Raw genomic sequence first — 20,184 nt, 5'->3', positions numbered from 1 at the left:
AGGGGCGGGCACTAGGGTACGTGGCTCAACGTGCGCAGGGGCGGGTAGGTTCGGGTCAAGGAGCAAACCCGGTACAAGATGGCGGCGATAGCGGCAGTGTCGGCGCGTAGGAGGCGGTGAGGAGCCCGGAACCCGGGGGCGCATCCGGACAGCCCTAGATCCCCCGAGCCCCATATTGCTTCTTTCTGTATGCCTTCCCATCACCCTGCTACTCCTGGCCTCGCAACGGGCTCTTTGTCCCCGTGGTGGCTACAGTCTCCCAGCGGCAGATTCACGAGTCGCTGCGGCCCTTGTCTGTGGGGCTCCTGGATCTCGCCGGGTGGCTTAGAAAGGCTGAAGCTGGGTGCTGTCTTCCGCCTTGTTCGTTCCCAGCCGCCCCCTTCCCATTGGCGGCTCGGGGTGGTCAATGCTTTCGTCTCCTTCCTGCAGTGCGCAGGGCCGTCGAGGCAGGTAGGGGGACGAAATGCATCCCAGCCTGTGATAAAGCAGCCTGTTGCCACACTGCTCTTTTTTCAGGCTGGAAGCAATGCGATGGGCAGGTTGTGCTGTATTACCTCCTTGCCCTCCCGTCCAGCCTTGGTCAGTTTCATTAATGTTCATTTGCTGGGCACGGCTGGGGCAGGATCCAGTAAGTTCACAGTCTGCATGGATAATGTGCTCAAACACAACATGTATCGAATGGTTTGGTCTGCTCTCTGGAGTTTTGTAGAACCGAAAAAAAGCTTGGAAACACATCATCGCCGTAAAGCATAGTACACCTAACGGGTGTAAAGAGTCAGGAGAGGCGTGTACTGTCAACAGCAGTGTAAAAAGGGTGAATCATATGCTCAAGTTCTTCTCCAATAAAACGATGTGACTTACCCTAAAGTTCATTCTTGACTTTTAGCTTGTGAACACTTCTCTTTTGTGATGCTTAAGACATTCCTGAATTCCTAGAACTAACAAATAGTTGAAAATATCCTTTAGAAATCATATCCTTACTTGACATCTCTCCAAACCCATTTTTTAGACTTGAAGATAGGGTTCCAGGGAGTATTTAAGTGCTAAACTGCTCACTACTGCTACTTGGGACTGATGGCCCATGGTTTCTGTAAGTAGCCACTCTTCAGGACCAAGGCTGTATCTATGTCTTATGGTTAGGTTTTTCTAGTAGCATTGTCTTCTGCTTGTCTTACAGGACTTCTTCCTCCAAAGCCTAGTGCGCTAGTTCCTAGTGTTTTCTCACTTTGCTGGCTGCCTTTAACTTCCAAGTAGATGTAAAGGCTGGATAACTGTGTATGATAGGCCCTGTCTTGTTTTTGTTTTTGTTTTTCGAGACAGGGTTTCTCTGTGTAGTCCTGGCTGTCCTGGAACTCACTCTGTAGACCAGGCTGGCCTTGAACTCAGAAATCTGCCTGTCTCTGCCTCCCAAATGCTGGGATTAAAGACATGTGCCAACATCGCCCAGCTACCCTGTCTTGGTTTTATTGCTTAGAAGAACCATGTCTTCTGTGTTGCCCTGCCCCAAGCCCTTTCTCATTCATTTATATTTTGAGACAGGGTCTTGTCAATCCAGGCTTGTCTGACCTCCACTATGTATATAGACCAGGCCTGGCCTTAAACACATAAGAGATTCATCTTCCTCTGCCTCTGCCTCTGCTTATTCCTCAAAGTGCTAGGATTAGAGGTGTGCAACATTATGCCTGACTTCCTCCTTTTTTAAAATGAGTCTTTTGTTTTTAATGTGTATTTTGCCTGTGTGTGTAGTGTGCATATGTATGTGAGTTTACTTCTGTACCTGTATGAAATGAGTTGGTTCTCCCCTTTCCACATGTGGGTCCTGGATAATCAAGCTTAGGTAATTACACTTAGCTACACGTGCTCTTATCTATTAAACCTTCCTAGGAGTCCCTCCCCCACCATCCTCCTTGGGGAACACATCGGAGTGTATTCCTGTATTGCTTAAGCCATAGTCACTAGAAGAACTTGTTTAAAAGGCTGATGTTAGAAGGTGAGGATACAGCTGAATGTTTGCCCAGCATGAATGAGACCCTGAGTTCACTTTTCAGCACTGCAAAAAAAGTAAATAAAACTTCTGGTCCAAGATTTGGCAGTGTTTAATATTCACAACAAGTGTTTCTTATTTATTTTTTTCTTTTTTTCTTTTTTTTTGTTTTTCGGTGTTTCTTATTTCAAGACAGGGTTTCACATAGACCAAGCTAGCCCTCAAACTTAATATGTAGCTCAGGGTGACTGAACTGTCTTCTTGTTTCTACCTCTCAAGTACTGGGATTATAGATCTTGTTCTACAACACTTGGCTAGATTTTCTCCTTCCTCCCTCGCTCCTTCCCTCCCTCGAGTGCACTTCCTTGTGCTTGCTTGCTTCCTTCCTTCCTTCCTTTCTTTCTTTCAAAGTTTCTCTCTGTTGTTCTTGCAGTCGTGGAACTTGCTCTGTAGACCAGGCTGGCCTCACACTCCTGTCTTTGCCTTGGTTACACATTAACAGACACTAAAATCTGAGAGTCCCTATTTAGGATTCATTTAGTAGGTAAATACACCCTCCAAACTAAAATCTTACTATCATTTTTTTATGTGTTTTTATGTTTTTTTTTCCTACATGCACGTCTGTGCCCCATGTGTATGTCTGATGCCAGAAGAGGGTGTTGGAAGAGGGTGTTGGATTCCCTGAAACAAATTACAGAAGATTGTGAGCTGGCGTGTGGGTGCTAGGAATCAAACTCAGTCCCTTTAGAAGAACAGCTGCTGTTCTTAGCTCCTGAGCTGACTCTCTAGCCCCAAACTAACTTGTTTAAATGTGGCTATTAGTCCATCGTCTTTCATTTCATACCTATTGTGGACGTGACAGTTTGTGGTAACCTTGATGTAAGGCTTTTCCGTGCATTAGGTCTGATCTGGTTTGCTGATGGTTAGTGTGCTGTGCTGTGTATTCTGTAGAAATCACAGTCTTGGCGTCAGTCAGGGCTGAGCTCAAGGGCATCTTCACCCCTTAGAGGCTGTTCAAAAATCATATATGATTGACCCTTGTATGCCTTAATTTTCCCATCTGGAAAAGAACTCCTAACCTAACATTGACTAAGAAAAACAATGAAAGGGGCAAAATCAATGCATGTAAAGTAGTTTTGCATCTTGGTTGCTTGTTAGGATTAGGGGATATTTATTTATGCATTATGATTTTTGAGATAGGTTCTCTGCTGCTCATATTAGTCTCTTATGCTCAAGTGGTTCCTAACCCTGACCTAGCCTCCCAAATAGCTGTGTACTACAAGCATACACCATGTCATAGGGAGCTTAAACAGACCCTATTTTAGGCCAATTAAATCAGTGTCTGAAGGTGTTACTAATGTATTGATTCTTTTAAAACTGCAGTCATTTGAAAGTTAGGGATACATCAGTTAGTTAGGCTCTTTGAGTTCATTAGGGCTCAGGATGTTTTCCAACTGTTACTCTTTTTAGCCTTAGATAGCGATGGTGATTTGTTTTGAAGTTGTAGAACTGTACATCAAAGGAGCTGGGTGTTTAGTGTTCGAGGACCTTAGAAGTTGTGACTAGCAGATTAGCTCCATCTGATGCCTTACCTCTGAACGGCATAGTTAGCTTTGTTGTTCTGATGTACACACATGGTGCCACCATTACCTTTGGGATTGGCTGTTACTGTTCCTTTCCTCTGAGAGGCTGATGTAACTACAGTCAATACTCAGCCTCTAAAAGGCCAGACACACTTTGTCCACTTTCTCTGCTTTTTGCAGGGACAGTGTGAACAAACCATCCCTTCAAGACTAACTTCTTTTTCTTTAAAAAATTTTTTACTTTGAGATAGGATCTCACTGTGTAGTTACAGGTTAACCTGGAATTTGCTATATAGCTTAGACTGGCCTCAAATTCATAGAGATCTGCCCTGCCTTTGCCACCTGATTTCGAGTGCTGGGATTAAAGATGTGGTCCACCATTCCAACTCAGAACTGACTTCACCCTTGGTCTACTTGACTTTTTTCCTATTTAATAGGATTGCTTTTAATGAGTTGTCTTTTAGGGTTATGTCAACAAGGTAAGAGCCTTCTTGATTAGAGTGTTAACTGTTCTCCTTGTCTTTCCATAGGTCTTGGTTAAGTTTGGTGCTGGCGTACTTAGGGGTCTGTCTGGGGATTACCTTTGCTGTGGATAGAAGCAACTTTAAGACCTGTGATGAGAGTTCCTTTTGCAAGTATGTTTCTAGAAGAGGTGAATGGCAAGTGGGGACCTGGGAGGCTTGAGTGGGAGGTGAGGTGGGGAATGTAAGAAGGATAATGGTAAGTAGAGGCACCTGAGGATATTAAGATGCTCTCTAACCGTACTTCCCAACCATTGGACTTGGCAGACGGCAGCGAAGCATTCGGCCAGGCCTCTCTCCTTACCGTGCCTTGCTGGACACTCTGCAGCTTGGTCCTGATGCTCTCACAGTCCATCTGATCCATGAAGTCACCAAGGTCAGGCAAGACAAGAAAGAGTGGTAGAGATGGGGAAATGGGTGGTGACATGGGAAAGAGAAACATGTAACTAAATGTCTAGTGTCAGGCTGATCTTGAGACTTGTACTTTTTTATGAGTGCTTTGCATTCCATGTTGGTATGTGTACAAATGTGTATGCAGTGCCCGTGGAGGGCAGAAGAGTATGTTGGATCTACTGGGATGGGAGTTATAAACCAGTATGTGGGTGCTGGGATTCAAACCCAGGTCCTTTGGAAGAGCAGCCAGTGCTCTTTAATGTTTGAACCATCTCTCTGTTCCCAAGACGTTAAATTTTGAAGAAATCTGATCTCAAGTTCCTTAAGCCAAAACATTGTAAACTTAGGTTTGCAATAAAAAAATTGTTTTTGCAAGAAATTTTGTTTTTGTTTTTGTTTTTGGTTTTTGGTTTTTCGATACAGGGTTTCTCTGTGCAGCCCTGGCTGTCCTGGAACTCATTCGGTAGACCAGGCTGGCCTCGAACTCAGAAATCTGCCTGCCTCTGTCTCCCAAGTGCTGGGATTAAAGGCATGTGCCACTACCGCCCGGCAAGAAATTTTTATAAGACTCAGAAAAAGAAAGAGAATATTAGTTGTGTATAAATGGTGTGTGTACACAAATCATAGAACTCAGAGAGAGAGAATATTAGTTGTGTGTAAGTGGTATGTGTGTACAAATCAAACATTTAAGTGAGCCATAAATTTATTTCACAACAGTTCTTTGGTACAGATATAATTTTATCATTTTGTTTTGTTTTTCATTTTTTTTGTTTTTTTTCTAGACAGGGTTTTTCTGTGTAGCCCTAGCTGACCTAGAACTCACTGTAGATTAGGCTGGCCTTGAATTTATAGAGATCTGCCTGCCTCTGCCTCCTGAGTGCTGGGATTAAAGGTGTACACCACCATCACTGTCACATTTTTGTAAGAGCAGTAAACTTTGTATGTATAGTAAAAACATCACAATTGATAACACACAAGAGTCTCAAATCTGAGTCATAGTGGTTTAGGGAGTGTTCATCGGCACTGTGTGCTGTGATGGCATTTGAAGTGCCGTGTTGGCATGTGAATATAGTGTGTTGAGAACCAAGGCTTCGGTGAAGTTGAGTGACACAATGTGGGTGAGCACAGCTAGGAAAACCTTAGGGATTCATTATAAGTTTGCTTTTTTTTTTTTTTTTTTTTTTTTGGTTTTGCTTATTTTTGTATCATGTAGTTCAGGGTAGCTCCACACTAACTTTGTAGCTAAGAATGACCTTGAATTTCTAACCTCCCTGTTTTCATTTTCTGAATGCTGGGATTACAGGAGTGTATATCATAGCAGGTTTTATGCTGTGGTTATTTTGAACTAGGGAAGTACTATCAACTGAGCTCCATGATTGATTCCGAATAAATTTTTTCCATTACATATTGAGAAACTACTAGTCAGTTTCTTCATGACCCTTCCACTCCCACACACCTATATTCAGTTATACCATTTCATAGGAGTTACAACCCATAGTATAAGAAACTGGGGAATGTCTGTAATCTCAACACTTGGGAGACAGAGGCAAGAAGATCAAGAGTTTTAAGGACAGCAGCAATCAGTTGCATAGTAAGTTCAAAACTAGCATGAGTTACATGAGATCTTGCTTAAAAAGAAAAAAAAAAAGCTAGCCGGCATGGTGATGCACACCTTTAATATCAAGAGACAGAGAAATGTAGAGGCATGAATTCTAGGACAGCTTGGGCTCTATAGTGAGATCTTTTGTTAAAAATAAGTCAAGAGAACTGAAGAGAGGGTTGAACAATTTAGAGCACTTGTTGCTTTTTGTTGTTGTTTTTGTTTTGTTTTTTTGAACAAGTTTTCTGTGTGTAGCCCTGGCTGTCCTGGAATTTATTCTGTAAACCAGGTTGGCTTCCAACTCAGAGATCTGCCTGCCTCTGCCTCCCAAGTACTGAGATTAAAGATGTTTGTCGCTACACCTGCCTTTCACCTATTGCTCTTAAGAAGGACCAAGATTTGTTTCCCAGCACCCATATGGTGCCTCACAAAATATCCACAACTCTAGTTCCAAGGTCCATGCTGTAAGCACTAGGCACACATGTATATACATGCAGGCAAAACACTCACAAACAAAAAACAAATTAAACAAAACAAAATATTAGTTTTAAATCAAAATGGTAGGCAAAAGGCTGAGAAGAGAGGATTGAAAGGGTTTGTATGGTCAGGCTTGTTCTGTTTCTCCAGATTCAGGTTTCTGTTTCTCCAGGTGTTGCTTGTGCTGGAGCTCCAGGGCCTTCAGAAGAACATGACTCGGATCAGGATCGATGAGCTAGAGCCCCGGCGGCCTCGATACCGAGTGCAAGATGTTTTAGTGGCTGATCCCCCCACAGCTCGGTAAAGTTTTCCTGAGAATGATATCTGTCTGATTGCCCTTCTTCCTTCCCGACGAATCTTTGTGGTAACTTACTTTCTTGTGTCAGAGAAGTACTTGACTGACTAGCGACTCATCTTCCAGCCTTTCCAGCTTCTCTTCTTCCTCTGTTTTACTTTTCACATTTTATATTCACTCAGCAAACAGGTGATGTTTTATTTTCCTGTCAGGCCTAGACTAAGTATTGCTGTCATAAGGAAATAAGAGAGGCACGAATCACACCTTTGTAGTCTGCCAGCCTTTCCTCCCTTCTTTTCTTCTCGGTTGTTTAGAATACAACTGTTCAAATATTTATTTTATAATACAACTGTTCAAATATTTATCTTATATTTATTCATACATTTACATAGGTGATAGGTCTGGCTGTGTCTGGCTGTTTCTCTCTCTCTCTGTCTCTCTCTCTCCCCCTCTCTCTGAGAGAATCTTATTCTGTAACTCAGGTTTGCCTGGAGTACAGTATGTAGATCGCACTTTGCTTCAGACTCATGTAGTCCTACTGGTGACTTCAGTATCTTGAGGGCTTGTGTAATAAGATATGAGCTACCATACAATACCCTGCTCTCCTCAGTTTGTTAATGAGATGGAACATCTCTGAAGTTTTTTTTTTTTTTTTTAAGTTTATATATACCTGTATGTATGTATGACATATGGGGGCCAGAGAACAACCTCTGGAACAGTATTTATCTCTGATTGGCTTGGAATTCACTAAATTGGTTAGGCTGGCTGGACAGTGATCCACAGGTATCTACCTGACTCTCCTCTAACATTGGGATTATTATTACCACACTGCATTTTTATCTGCTTCTGGGGATTAAACTCTGCTCCTCACAGTTGTCTTGATCTCTTTCCCCAGGCCTTATTTATATGCTGTCTTTTGGGTTTACTATTCTGTGAGATAATAGTAGACAGCTTACACCCATTCATCTCTTATGTGGTTTGTCCTTACTGCTTTAGAGAATTTGTTAGTCTTGAGTCTTTACCATTTATATATTGTGGATACCTTTTCCTAGGTTGTAACCTTTTAATTTACTAAAGAAAAACAAAACAGTTTGGGATTAAGGCTGCAACTCAATTATAGAGTACTTTGCCAGGCTCTGTACTGAAGTTATTCAAGAAAGGCAAATCACTACAGTAGGGCTGGGAGCTGTTATAGACGTGCTTACCCTGTGCAGACTCCAGCTCCCATCCCCTCCACACACATACTTACACTTGAATGCACATTTATAGGAAAGTTGAAGGAATGACTTCCTTTGTGCCCCACACAGTTTGTGCACTTGCTAACATGACTGTCATTTTTTTGTCTTCCCTAATGAACTGGTAGCATTAGTTTATTAACCACCACTGTACATACTTATTTAGATTTCCTTAGGTTTTGCCTAGTACACTTTTTCTGCTCTGGAGCCAAGACACCATACAGCATTCAGTTGTCATATGTCTCCAGATTCCTCTGGAGTGAGATAGTTTTTTAGACTTTCAATTTTTTTTTTTTTTTTTTTTTTTTGAGACAGGGTTTCTCTGTGTAGCCCTGGCTGTCCTGGAACTCACTCTGTAGACTAGGCTGGCCTCGAACTCAGAAATCCACCTGCCTCTGCCTCCCAAGTGCTAGGATTAAAGGCATGTGCCACCACTGCCCGGCCCGACTTTCAATATTCTTGATGACCCTAAAGGTGTCAAAATTTGATAAATACAAATTTTTAGTGTTAATATTCTTAGGTTAATGTGTCAGTCAGTTTTCTACCTTGTGGTGTTGCACATATTGCTTTGTTTAAACTGTTTCTCTTGGGCTGGGGTTGTGGCTCAGTGTTGGAGCACTTGTGTAGTATATATGAGGTCCTGGGTTCAATCCTTAGCGTTATAAAAACAACAACTGTCTCATTTAGGCATGGATTGTGGTTGGCTTGTATAATCCCAACTACTTGAGAGGCTGAGGTGGGAGAATCTCTTTAACCCAAATATTAGAGGCTAGCCTAGGCTATAAAGTGAAACCTGTTTTTATAAACCAAACAAAGATATAAACATCAACTGAGAAGAAAAAAAGAAAATTTTTGTTTACCTCTCAGATAAAACATTTTCTTACGAATTTTTCTAAGGTTTTGTTTGTTTGTTTGTTGGGCTTTTTTTTTTTTTTTTTGAGGCGTGGTCTAACTATGTAGCTCTGACTGCTCCAGAACTCACTGTGTAGACCAGACCAGGCTGGCATCAAACATAAAGATCTGCCTGACTCTGCCTCCCAGGTATTGGGATTAAAAGTGTGTACCACTGCTTCTGACAAAGAATGCATATGCCTGTATGGAAATGTCATAATGAAGTTCCTTTCTACAATTAATGTATGCTAAAATATTTTTTTAAATTTTAAATTCTGTCTCCTGACCCCAGTGGCCTATGAAGCAGGTGTGTGTGCTTCTTCTAATAGGTCCCTGAATGTTTGTTTATTCACGTATTTACTTATTTATTTATTATATTTGTGTGTCTGGTTATGACATTGTTCTCAACCTTCTTAATGCTGTGACCCTTTCATACAGTTCTTCATGCTGTGGTGTCCTCCACCCATAAAATTATTTTTGTTGCACCTTTGTGATTAATTTTACTGTTATGAATTGTAATGTAAATATCTGTGTTTTCCAGGGGTCTAAGGAGACCCCTATAAAAGGGTCGTTGGATGCCCCTCATTCTACCTCCCCGCCCCCATCCCCCACCTCCACCCACCCCCCATCCCTCACCCCCTAAGCAAAGGGTCTCAACCCACATGGTGAAACCCATTGGTGTATGGTTATGTACATGTAAGTGCAAGTGCCCTTGGAGGCTAGAGGATCCCTGGAGTTAAAGGAGCGTGTGAGCTGCCTGACATGGGTGCTGGGAATTGAACCTGAGTCCTCTGCAGAAGCAGTATGTGATAGCTGATGAGCTGTCCCCACCGTCCCCAGTTGACTTTATTTGTGTTTGTGAGTAGTGTGTATATGTGTAAAGGTGCACATGCATGTGGTAGCTAGAGGACATCTCTGGTGGTGCTCCTGGGATGTGTCCCCCACTATTTTAATTTTTTTCACCTTTTTAATTTTTCTGATTGGCTTGGGATTTAGCAAGGCTTGCTAGCTAACCTAAAGGCTTGCCCGGCAGTGAAATAACAAGAATCATAATAACCATCATGTTCAGACCCACCTACATTTTTATATAGGTTCTAAGGATTGAAGTGAGTTCCTTTTACAAGCATTTTACTTGTCTGTCTCTTTAGCTTTTTACTTTAAACTTTCTTTAAGAAAGGATCTTCCTGTGCTCTGGCTGGTATGGAACATGCTCTAGATGAAGGTGGCTTCAGACTCGAGGCAGGCCTGTCTCTTCCTTCTAAGTGCAGGGTTACAGATGCATGCTCCTATACCCAGTCTTGATTTATTTATTTTGGGTCCAGTAGAGTGGTTTAGTAGGTAAAGATAGCTCTGGCTGAGCCTAAGGACTTAAGTTGAATCTTCCATGCTCAACATGAGAAAAGGAAAAATCATACTCCCAAGAGTCATACTCTGACCTCTATATGTTCACTGTGGCACATGCTAATGTGTCCCCACAAAATAAATAGAAACTTAAAAAAATAAGAAATGTTGTTCTGTGTATTTATGGTTCTTCGCATACTGGCATATATGTGGAGGTGTGGATGCACCATAGCATGCATGTAGAGGTCAGAGGGTAATTTGAGGATTGGTTTGCTTCTTCTACAGTGTAGGTCTTTGGAACTTAAACTTAGGTCATCGGGTTTAGTAGCATGCATCTGCCTCCTGGGTCATCTTGCCAGTCCTCAAAAATGTTTAAAACTCTTAATGAGTTTTTTCTCCCTGAGCTATGACCTGCTGCCTGCAACAGATCTCTGGCCTTTGCCTCCATATATATATATATCCTTTGATCTCTTTCTTCTCCAGGCTTTCAGTCTCTGGTCGTGATGACAACAGTGTGGAGCTAACAGTGGCTGAGGGACCCTACAAAATCATTTTGACAGCACAGCCATTCCGCCTTGACCTGCTAGAAGATCGAAGCCTCCTGCTCAGTGTCAATGCCCGAGGACTTATGGCTTTTGAGCACCAGAGGGCCCCTAGGGTCCCGTGAGTACAGGGTGGGGATTAAAGGGAACTAACTGTGGTAGTACCTAGAAATGTCACAAGGTCTGGTATTGTACTCTTGGGAAGAGACTGGGTGCAGAACAGCCATATAGGGCCAGGAGGGTGGGAGATACTCTCAGAGAGGGTAAAACCAGATCTGGGTTGCAATTTTCTCTTTCTTGTACAGATCAGGAGGCAGATAACTTTTGTCCCTGAGCTGTACACTAGGCACCTCCTCTGGGAAGTCTGCCTGGATTTGCTCTCTCCTTCCCCTTTTCACATCATCACATTCCCCTAGTGTATTTTCTTCTTATTTATTTATTTATTTATTTATTTATTTATTTATGGTTTCTTTCCCCCCATCTCTGGAAGTTTGTCTACTGAAACTCACTTTTATGTTTCTGTTTTTGTGTTGGTTTTGTGCCTCCTTCCCCTTCCCTACTCATCTCCTCCTGCCCCAGTTTCTCGGATAAAGTTAGTCTCACGCTCGGTAGCATATGGGATAAGATCAAGAACCTTTTCTCTAGGTAAATCCATGGCCACTGGTACTGTATCTGTTCCTCTTCCCTCACCCACCCTTCATTCTGGCCCTCTGGGGAAGTTGTCCCAGACCTATCTGTTCCCTCCCCTTCACCATCTGTCCTTTCCCCACTCTTGGTATTTGGGTCCTTGTTTGGTGTTCCCCTGGCTGTGAGCCCTTTGGGAGGAAGATGAGTGCTGGAAGTCTTTAAGGAATGTAGGAAGCTTATTGCTTTGCTAAGGGGTGGAGGGATGCTCCATTTTGCTGTGATTCCTGGCTCTCACTTGGAATACATTCGAGATTCTGGAGAGAACTGTTTGCTAGCTGCCTTTGAAAAGCATTCTTTGGTAAAAACCTTTTGGAGTCCCTTTTGTGCCTGGAGAAGCTTTTTATCGTCTGACCAACTTTCCTTTGTAAAGCACGGTCAAGAAAGGTCAGATTTTTTTTTCTCTATGATGGCAGCAGAGCCAGGACTGACATTTAGAACCCAGTTAACTGAACCACCTTGCCTGTCCCTTCTAGATACCAACAGAGGCTGTTGATATGGGCCTGTGTGTAGAAAGTACTTCCTGCTGGCATTTTCTCCTCCTTTTCCTCTCTCAGTTCTTTCCCCATCCTTGCTCACTGGGCTCCTTTCCCCAGCTTTAACAATCAGTCCCTTCCTCCAATGTGTTCATTCCTTTGGACCCTTGGCTCTCTATTCCCTCACCCCTCCTTCCATTAGCCCCTCATCCCTGCCCCCTCTGGATTGGAGCAGACAGCTCTCCTACCTTCCAGGCAAGAAACAAAAGACCCAGCTGAAGGCAATGGAGCCCAACCTGAAGCAACGCCTGGGGATGGTGACAAGGCAAGTTGAAGTGGTGGGTGGTTGGAGTGGAGTATAGGGCGGACTGGGAGGCTGGTCTCGAACCCTGTCTCGAAAAACAAGAAAAAAGAAATTTAACTGTAAACAAAACAAAAACAAATGAACAAAAAAAAAAACGGCTGTGGTGGCACACGCCTTTAATCCCAGCACTTGGGAGGCAGAGGCAGGCGGATTTCTGAGTTCAAGGCCAACCTGGTCTACAGAGTGAGTTCCAGGACAGCCAGGGCTACACAGAGAAACCCTGTCTCGAAAAACAAGAAAAAAGAAAAAAAGAAAAAAAGAAATTGACCAGTGCTCATCCTCAGGATGAGATTTAGACCGTGAGAGTGGGAAAAGACAACTGGTGCATGAATGGGTATCAGTCTACTTTTCTTACAGCCAGAGGAAACCCAAGAAAAGGCTGAGAAAGATGAGCCAGGAACCTGGGAGGAGACATTCAAAACACATTCTGACAGCAAGCCTTATGGTGAGGGGCTGGGAAAGCCCTGGGCAGGGGCACAGAGGCATCTTGCAAACAGAAGCTTTGTAAACCATCCTTTGCTTTTCTTTCAGGCCCCACATCTGTAGGTTTGGACTTTTCTCTGCCAGGAATGGAACATGTGTATGGAATCCCTGAACATGCAGACAGCCTGAGGCTGAAGGTCACTGAGTGAGTCCAATAGTAACACCAGAATGGAGTTAGAAAAGGAGGCAGTCAGGGCTGGGGATTTGCTCATACAGTTGCATATTCTAGACAAGCATAATTTTCTTCCTGTATCTGTGTTGCCTCCTTGATTATAAACTTGTTTTTAAGGAAGGAGACTTCCCATGTCTCAGCCATGTCTGTGGGGTAGCATTTGCATAAGCTCCAGCCTGACCATTTATTAGCCTAAGTTTGTCTGTCTGCCCCCAGGGGTGGTGAGCCATACCGCCTGTACAACTTGGATGTGTTCCAGTACGAGCTAAACAACCCCATGGCTCTGTATGGGTCTGTGCCTGTGCTCCTGGCACACAGCTTTCATCGAGACTTGGGCATCTTCTGGCTTAATGCTGCTGAGACATGGGTTGATATATCCTCTAACACTGCTGGGAAGGTGAGAGCTTGTCATGAGGAGAGATCTGCTGAGAGTCTCTCGTGTCTTATGATAGGGATGCTGGATGTGAGTGAGTCTGAAAACACCAATGGATGCTGGAAGTGAGTGTGAAAACACCAGTGATACAGCTTATTTGAGAGACAGTCCGTAGTCATTGCCAGATAGTCTTCATGTGAAGCCATTGCCTCTCTGGCTTGAGAAGATTCTCTTGTTACCTGTCCATTCTGTAGGAATACTCTGGGTTGCAGGTATTATGTTGCCAATCTCTGGGGCTGGAGAGATGGCTCAGTGGTTAATAGCACTGGCTGCTCTTCCAGAAGGTCTTGAGTTCAATTCCTAACAACATGGTGGCTCACAACCATCTATAATGGGATCTGATACCCTTTTCTGTCTGATGCCCTTTTCAGTCATGCAGGCATACATGCAAATAGAGTACTCATATACATAAAATACATAAGTAAATATGTCTCAAAAGAAAGAAAAGGGTTCCTAATAACAGGGTAGAAGACAGGTATCATCAGGTTATTATAAGGCAAGAGGACTTCAGGAGTGGTAAATGGCAATCAGATGTGTGGTCCATGAAAGCTTCCTTGAGGAAATGATACTTTACTTTTAAACTACAGTGAGGTGTTAGCTGTGTGAGCACTCAAGAGAAAGTTGGTGGTTTTGTTCAAGTTGGCAATGAAAAGCCAACTTCTCTTTGTCTCCTTCACAGACCCTGTTTGGGAAGATGCTGGATTACCTGCAGGGATCCGGGGAGACTCCACAGACAGACATTCGTTGGATGTCAGAGAGTGGCATTATTGATGTTTTCCTGATGCTTGGCCCTTCGGTTTTTGATGTCTTCCGGCAGTATGCTAGTCTCACAGGTAGGTGATATTTCCACTTCTGACAGCCAACAGCTTCATTTTTCTGTCCCTGAGAAGTTAGGTTTGTGCATTTTCAGACATTCTCTCTACCCTTGTTTTCCTACCCTAACTCTCTTTTAGTATCCTTCTACTCTATAAGGTGGTTTAATCTGATCCCCATTATGTCTTTGTTCTTTTCTTCCCCTTTTGTTGTGTGTGCACATGAGTGCATGACATGTATGTGTGAGTCCCCTCAGAAGCCAGAAAAGGGCACGTGGAGCTGACGTTACAGGTGGTTGTGAGCTGCTTGATGTTGGTGCTGTGAACCCAAACTTGGGTCCTCTGGAAGAGCAGCAAGTGCTCTTAACCTCTGCCATTTCTCCCCTGTGACCGTATTATTTGAACCTGCAGGGACCCAGGCATTACCCCCACTCTTCTCCCTCGGCTACCACCAGAGTCGCTGGAACTACCGGGATGAGGCTGATGTTTTGGAAGTGGATCAGGGTTTTGATGATCATAACATGCCTTGTGATGTCATATGGTTGGACATTGAACATGCTGACGGCAAGCGGTACTTTACTTGGGACCCCACCCGATTTCCTCAGCCCCTCAATATGCTTGAGCACTTGGCTTCTAAGAGGCGGAAGGTAAGGAGGTCCTGTAGCTGTGTTTGGTTTTCTTGCAGTAGGGTTGAGGCATGGTAGCCTTGACCATTTCTATTTCTGTTCTTTGCTCCCAGCTGGTGGCCATTGTGGACCCTCACATCAAGGTAGAGTCTGGCTACCGAGTACATGAAGAACTGCGAACCCATGGGCTGTATGTTAAAGCTCGGGATGGCTCTGATTATGAGGGCTGGTGCTGGCCAGGTAGGCAGGCCCAGAATTGAAGGAGAGGCTCTGGGGAGCTAAGAAGATAGAGGTGTTTTGTCAATATTTTGGTTTTGCCTCTTTGGGGATTGAGAGTTGATGTTTTCTCTCTCAGGCTCAGCTAGTTACCCTGACTTCACTAACCCAAGAATGAGGGCCTGGTGGGCTAACATGTTCAACTTTGACAATTACGAGGTAGGAAAGACTGTTCACATGCCTTCTATCTTTTCTACTTTGCCTTCATGAAAAAGCCTTTCTGTTCAGTGCCATTGCTTTTGTTGAACCTGTAACATTTCATGGGTATTTGAAGATCTTGAGCTTTCTTTCTGACAGTGTTTACCTTCATCGTTTTCTTTTCCCCATACATAATTGGTACCTGTGATTTCAGGGTTCAGCTCCTAATCTCTTTGTTTGGAATGACATGAATGAACCATCTGTGTTCAATGGTCCGGAGGTCACCATGCTAAAAGATGCTGTACATTATGGCGGCTGGGAGCACCGGGACATCCATAACATCTATGGCTTATATGTGGTAAGGGACCAGGAGAGGAAAGTTGGTAGACAAAGGGAGGACAGTACTTAAACATGAGGACTATATAGTTGTTACCAGATGACAGATGACATTTGCTCTTCACTCTCTCCTGTCTTTCTTCCTAGCATATGGCGACTGCTGATGGGCTAATACAGCGCTCTGGTGGCATAGAGCGTCCCTTTGTCCTGAGTAGGGCTTTCTTCTCAGGCTCCCAGCGCTTTGGTAAGACTTAGAGAATAGAGCTGTGGCAACTGTTCTTGAGAGTGAATGCCTGTAGTCCCAGCACTTAAGGATCCTGAGTCAGGAATAGCTTTAGTTGTAGGCTACCTAGACTGTCCAGGTAGTCTAGGCTACCCTGATCTGTTTAGTATGACTCTGTCTCAAGGGACGAATAAGCAAAAAGCAGAGGTGTAACACAAAAGTATGAAGGCCAGATCAGAGGAGCCATGGTATGTTTGAGGAGCTGCACTCTACAACCTCCAGCTTTGTATTTTGATGCATGAATGGTGTATCTAATCCTCATTTAAGCCTTCTGGCAGGGATGGAGAGAGAACACTGCCTAGCTTATGCAAGGCCTTTGCTAAGTTCCTAGTACCAAAAAAAAGGGGAGTTTTATTTAACTTTACTATCTTCAGAGTGTCCCGGACTCTTGTCTCGTAACTGTGGCAGGTCAGAGGACACCCGTGTAAAGGCTGAGTCTGTATCAAGCTTGCTCTGTATCAAGCTCCTTCCCTTTTGACTTCCTTAGGAGCTGTGTGGACAGGGGACAACACGGCGGAATGGGATCATTTGAAGATTTCTATCCCTATGTGTCTCAGCCTGTCACTGGTGGGATTTTCCTTCTGTGGTGGTAAGAAAAGGAGAAATTTGGGGGTTTGATTGGGATAAAGTCACAGGACCTGGGCATGAGCAAAGAACAGAATATTTATATAGATCGCTGCCAGCGCTTTTTTGCCATTTTGCAACCTGCTCCTTCTCTTCTCCCAGCGGATGTGGGTGGCTTCTTCAAGAACCCAGAGCCAGAGCTGCTTGTGCGCTGGTACCAAATGGGTGCCTACCAGCCATTCTTTCGGGCTCATGCCCACTTGGACACTGGGCGGCGAGAGCCTTGGCTGTTAGCATCTCAATACCAAGATACAATCCGAGATGCCTTGTTCCAGCGATACTCTTTGCTGCCCTTCTGGTATACCCTCTTCTATCAAGCTCACCAGGAAGGGCTTCCTGTCATGAGGTAAATTAGTCAGTGGGGTCTGTGTAGAGTCAGATGACTGGGAGATAACGAGGTCTGGTGTGCACCTCTGGGCCCTTTTCTTTCCGTTTCCAGGGCCTTGTTTGTAAGATCTGATTTTAATAAGAATATGAAAGAGATGTCGCTGGGTGGTGGCGGCGCACGCCTTTGATCCCAGCACTTGGGAGGCAGAGGCAGGCGGATTTCTGAGTTCGAGTTCAGCCTGGTCTACAGAGTGAGTTCCAGGACAGCCAGGGCTACACAGAGAAACCTTGTCTCAAGAAAAACAAAAAACAAAGAAAGGGATGTCTGAGGGTATAATTCAGTGGTAGAGTACTTGCCCTTTTTTTTTTTTGAGACAGAGTTTCTCTGTGTAGCCATGGCTGTCCTGGAACTCACTCTATAGACCAGGTTGGCCTCGAAGTCAGAAATCCACCTGCCTCTGCCTCCCAAGTGCTAGAATTAAAGGCATGCACTACCACTGCCCGGTGGAGGAGAGCATCTTTGACCTCTGTGAAAATGTCTTCCTTTTCTGTCTTGCTTCTTTCCTAGGCCCCTGTGGGTACAGTATCCTGAGGATATGTCTACCTTCAGTATAGAAGATCAGTTCATGCTTGGTAAGAAATGGGAGGACAGTTGGTGGTAGGTTGGACGTGGGCTTAAGAACAACATGTAGGATGTGTATGTGTGGAGTTGGACTTGTAATAGGCAGATGCTTTTAATACTCTCTAGGCTGGCAGCTAATGCCCTCATTCCCTGTTAATTCTGGTATGTTTTAGGGGATACACTCCTTATTCACCCTGTATCGGATGCTGGGGCCCATGGAGTACAGGTCTATTTGCCTGGCGAAGAAGAGGTAAATTACAGGATGTTGTAGGCAAAGAAGCAAAAGGATAGAACCCTATGCACTGAGTGATCCAATATCTTCTTGTCATCCACAGGTGTGGTATGACATTCAAAGCTATCAGAAGCATCATGGGCCCCAGACCTTGTATCTGCCAGTAACTCTGAGCAGTGTGAGTATACTCCTCTAGCTGCCATCTCTGTTTTCCTGTACATCTCCAGAAGGGGAGAAAATATGTAATTTGGGGAGCCAGAGGGCAGGAGCAGAAGATGCTGAAAGGCCTAAAGGAGTAGTGCGTCACTGCAGCACTTGTGCCTTAGATCCCTGTGTTCCAGCGTGGTGGAACAATTGTGCCCAGATGGATGCGTGTGAGGCGTTCTTCAGATTGTATGAAGGATGATCCTATCACTCTGTTCGTTGCTCTCAGTCCTCAGGTGAGTCCACAGTAGGTGAGCTGCCTCAGCTATCTGCCTGTATTTTAGGACTTCATCCTCTGGGATGTGAATGAAGGCACTCTCTCTTTGGCTTAAGTCCTCATCTCTTCCTGCACAGGGTACAGCCCAAGGAGAGCTCTTTGTAGATGATGGACACACCTTTAACTATCAGACTCGCCATGAGTTCCTGTTGCGTCGGTTCTCTTTCTCTGGCAACACACTCGTCTCTAGGTAATGGGGTCCTCCGTATGGGCCTTGCCTTCAGTGGGCTCAGGTTCACTGTGCTTTTGTTACCTTTTAACTTTGCTTTGGATTATCTTCCTGCCAATTTCTCCAACTGGCATTTTCTTTTGTTGCCTCCAGTTCAGCAGACCCCAAAGGCCACTTTGAAACACCTATCTGGATTGAGCGAGTGGTCATAATGGGGGCTGGCAAGCCAGCAGCTGTGGTGCTCCAGACCAAAGGTTAGTGATTGGTCTGGCCTTGAAATGGGGAAAAAGAAGCAGAGATAGGGTTGGCAGGGTTGCAGCCTTGCTATGTAGAAATAGCCTATTCTTGACTCTGGTGCTTGTCTTCCTTCCACAGGATCCTCTGAAAGTCGCTTGTCCTTCCAACATGACCCTGAGACCTCTGTGCTGGTAGTGCGTAAACCTGGCGTCAATGTGGCATCTGACTGGAGTATTCATCTTCGATAACCCAAGGAACTTGTTCTGAGTTGGGAGGAAGGGTGTGATGTGTTACCTTTTCCTTTGCCTTGGAGTTTGACCCTACCTAGATTTCACCTTCTAATTCAAAGACCCAGATTATGTCAACATCTGGGCAAGAGGACTGGGCTGTCCTAGGGCTCTGAATTCCTCTTGTGACCTAGTCTTTTCCTTCTGTGTGTTACCAAGCCCTTCCCTTCATATCCAGTATCCTGTTGTTGTAACTGGAGCACAGTCATTGGTGAAGACCTGAGGGGTCTTGTCTTTCTTTTTTCCCTTCCTTAAGGGCCCTGCCTTTTCCTCAGACCTCATCTATTGGTGCCTTTTGTGTGTTGATGCCATTTTTTGGAAGAAGATGAGGGCAGTGAACTTTAGAGTTCCTTTTCTTCCTCCTATCTCCCTCCTTTCCAAAATGCCCACCCTTTCATTCCTTCCTCTGAATGTTCCCTTCTCTGTTCCACTGATGCACTGGGACCACCCCTTACCTGGTAAGGGACGAATGGATCAAGATTGAGGTTCCTGGAGAATGTCCTCTTCCTTCTCATCTCAACCTTTTCTTCCTGTTTCTTTCCAGAGCTGCTGCATTTCTCCCATCCTTAGAGGGAGAAGCTTCCACACAATTAAGATATAAGGGGGATAGTTTTTAAACTTCTTTTGCCTCTCTGGTCCCTTTGGGACACATAAGATAGAGAAATGAGTTGTGGTTTCACTGAATCACGGTCACCTGTATTTATTGCTGGGAAAAAGGCTGAGAGTGGGGGAGATGATCATGTGTACCCAGGGATGGCTTCAAGCCCTGGTAAGCGGGTTGAGGGAAGACTCAGGAACCAGGAGAAATATTTGTGGGAATTTTTTTTTTACTTCCTCTGGGTTCCCAACTGTGACAGGTTTTGATAAAAAGGAGAAACAATAAAAAATAATAAACCACAGATAACAATTCGATGTCTGAATTATAGTTGTAAACTGAACAAAATAGCTCCAGTAGATAGTGGCCTACCATTTTAATCTGTATAAGCTGCTTCATTTCAGCAAAATGAGCAAACATCAGACTTTAGCTTGGTGGATGCTAGTCCTTTAGAAGAACCCAGCAGAAGGGTCTTAGGAGGTAAATTGGTCAGACAACTGCTTTGTCTCACAAATATAGGGGCCTGAGTTTGATCCATAGACTCATTGTAAAAAAAGCTGAGTCTGATGGTAGGCTTTTGTAAGCCTAATTCTTGGGAGGTGGAGACAGTTGGATCCTTGACTTTGATTAGCTTGCCTAGCCTACTTGGTAACTTCTAGTCCAGT

General features: G+C 44.2%; 1 protein-coding gene across 3 annotated transcripts; it reads left to right on the top strand.

Annotated features, from left to right (window-relative positions):
• Window positions 1-13: 13 nt before the first annotated feature.
• Ganab (glucosidase II alpha subunit) lies at window positions 14-19,831 on the top strand. Of its 3 annotated transcripts, XM_028777461.1 has the most exons (25): window positions 14-116; window positions 4,098-4,202; window positions 4,356-4,464; window positions 6,731-6,858; window positions 10,804-10,983; window positions 11,442-11,507; window positions 12,278-12,347; window positions 12,744-12,831; window positions 12,918-13,014; window positions 13,258-13,438; window positions 14,154-14,307; window positions 14,698-14,933; window positions 15,026-15,152; window positions 15,268-15,347; window positions 15,541-15,684; window positions 15,810-15,906; window positions 16,433-16,534; window positions 16,672-16,915; window positions 17,465-17,529; window positions 17,692-17,768; window positions 17,854-17,928; window positions 18,077-18,190; window positions 18,309-18,421; window positions 18,554-18,654; window positions 18,776-19,831. In XM_028777461.1, the coding sequence occupies exons 1-25, from the start codon at window positions 79-81 to the stop codon at window positions 18,883-18,885; spliced, it is 2,901 nt and encodes a 966-aa protein (XP_028633294.1). In that variant the 5' UTR covers window positions 14-78; the 3' UTR covers window positions 18,886-19,831. The 3 variants fall into 3 exon arrangements, with proteins under 3 accessions (XP_028633294.1, XP_028633295.1, XP_028633297.1); XM_028777462.1 differs by lacking the exon at window positions 11,442-11,507; XM_028777464.1 differs by lacking the exons at window positions 14-116; window positions 4,098-4,202; window positions 4,356-4,464; window positions 6,731-6,858 and having other exon boundaries at window positions 10,816-10,983; window positions 12,278-12,351.
• Window positions 19,832-20,184: the final 353 nt, after the last annotated feature.

This window comes from Grammomys surdaster, unplaced genomic scaffold (genome assembly GCF_004785775.1).
Source record: "Grammomys surdaster isolate TR1022 unplaced genomic scaffold, NIH_TR_1.0 310, whole genome shotgun sequence".
Lineage (NCBI taxonomy): Eukaryota > Metazoa > Chordata > Mammalia > Rodentia > Muridae > Grammomys > Grammomys surdaster.
Note: the sequence above shows the minus strand (reverse complement) of the source record. Positions and strands in the feature narration are given on the sequence as shown.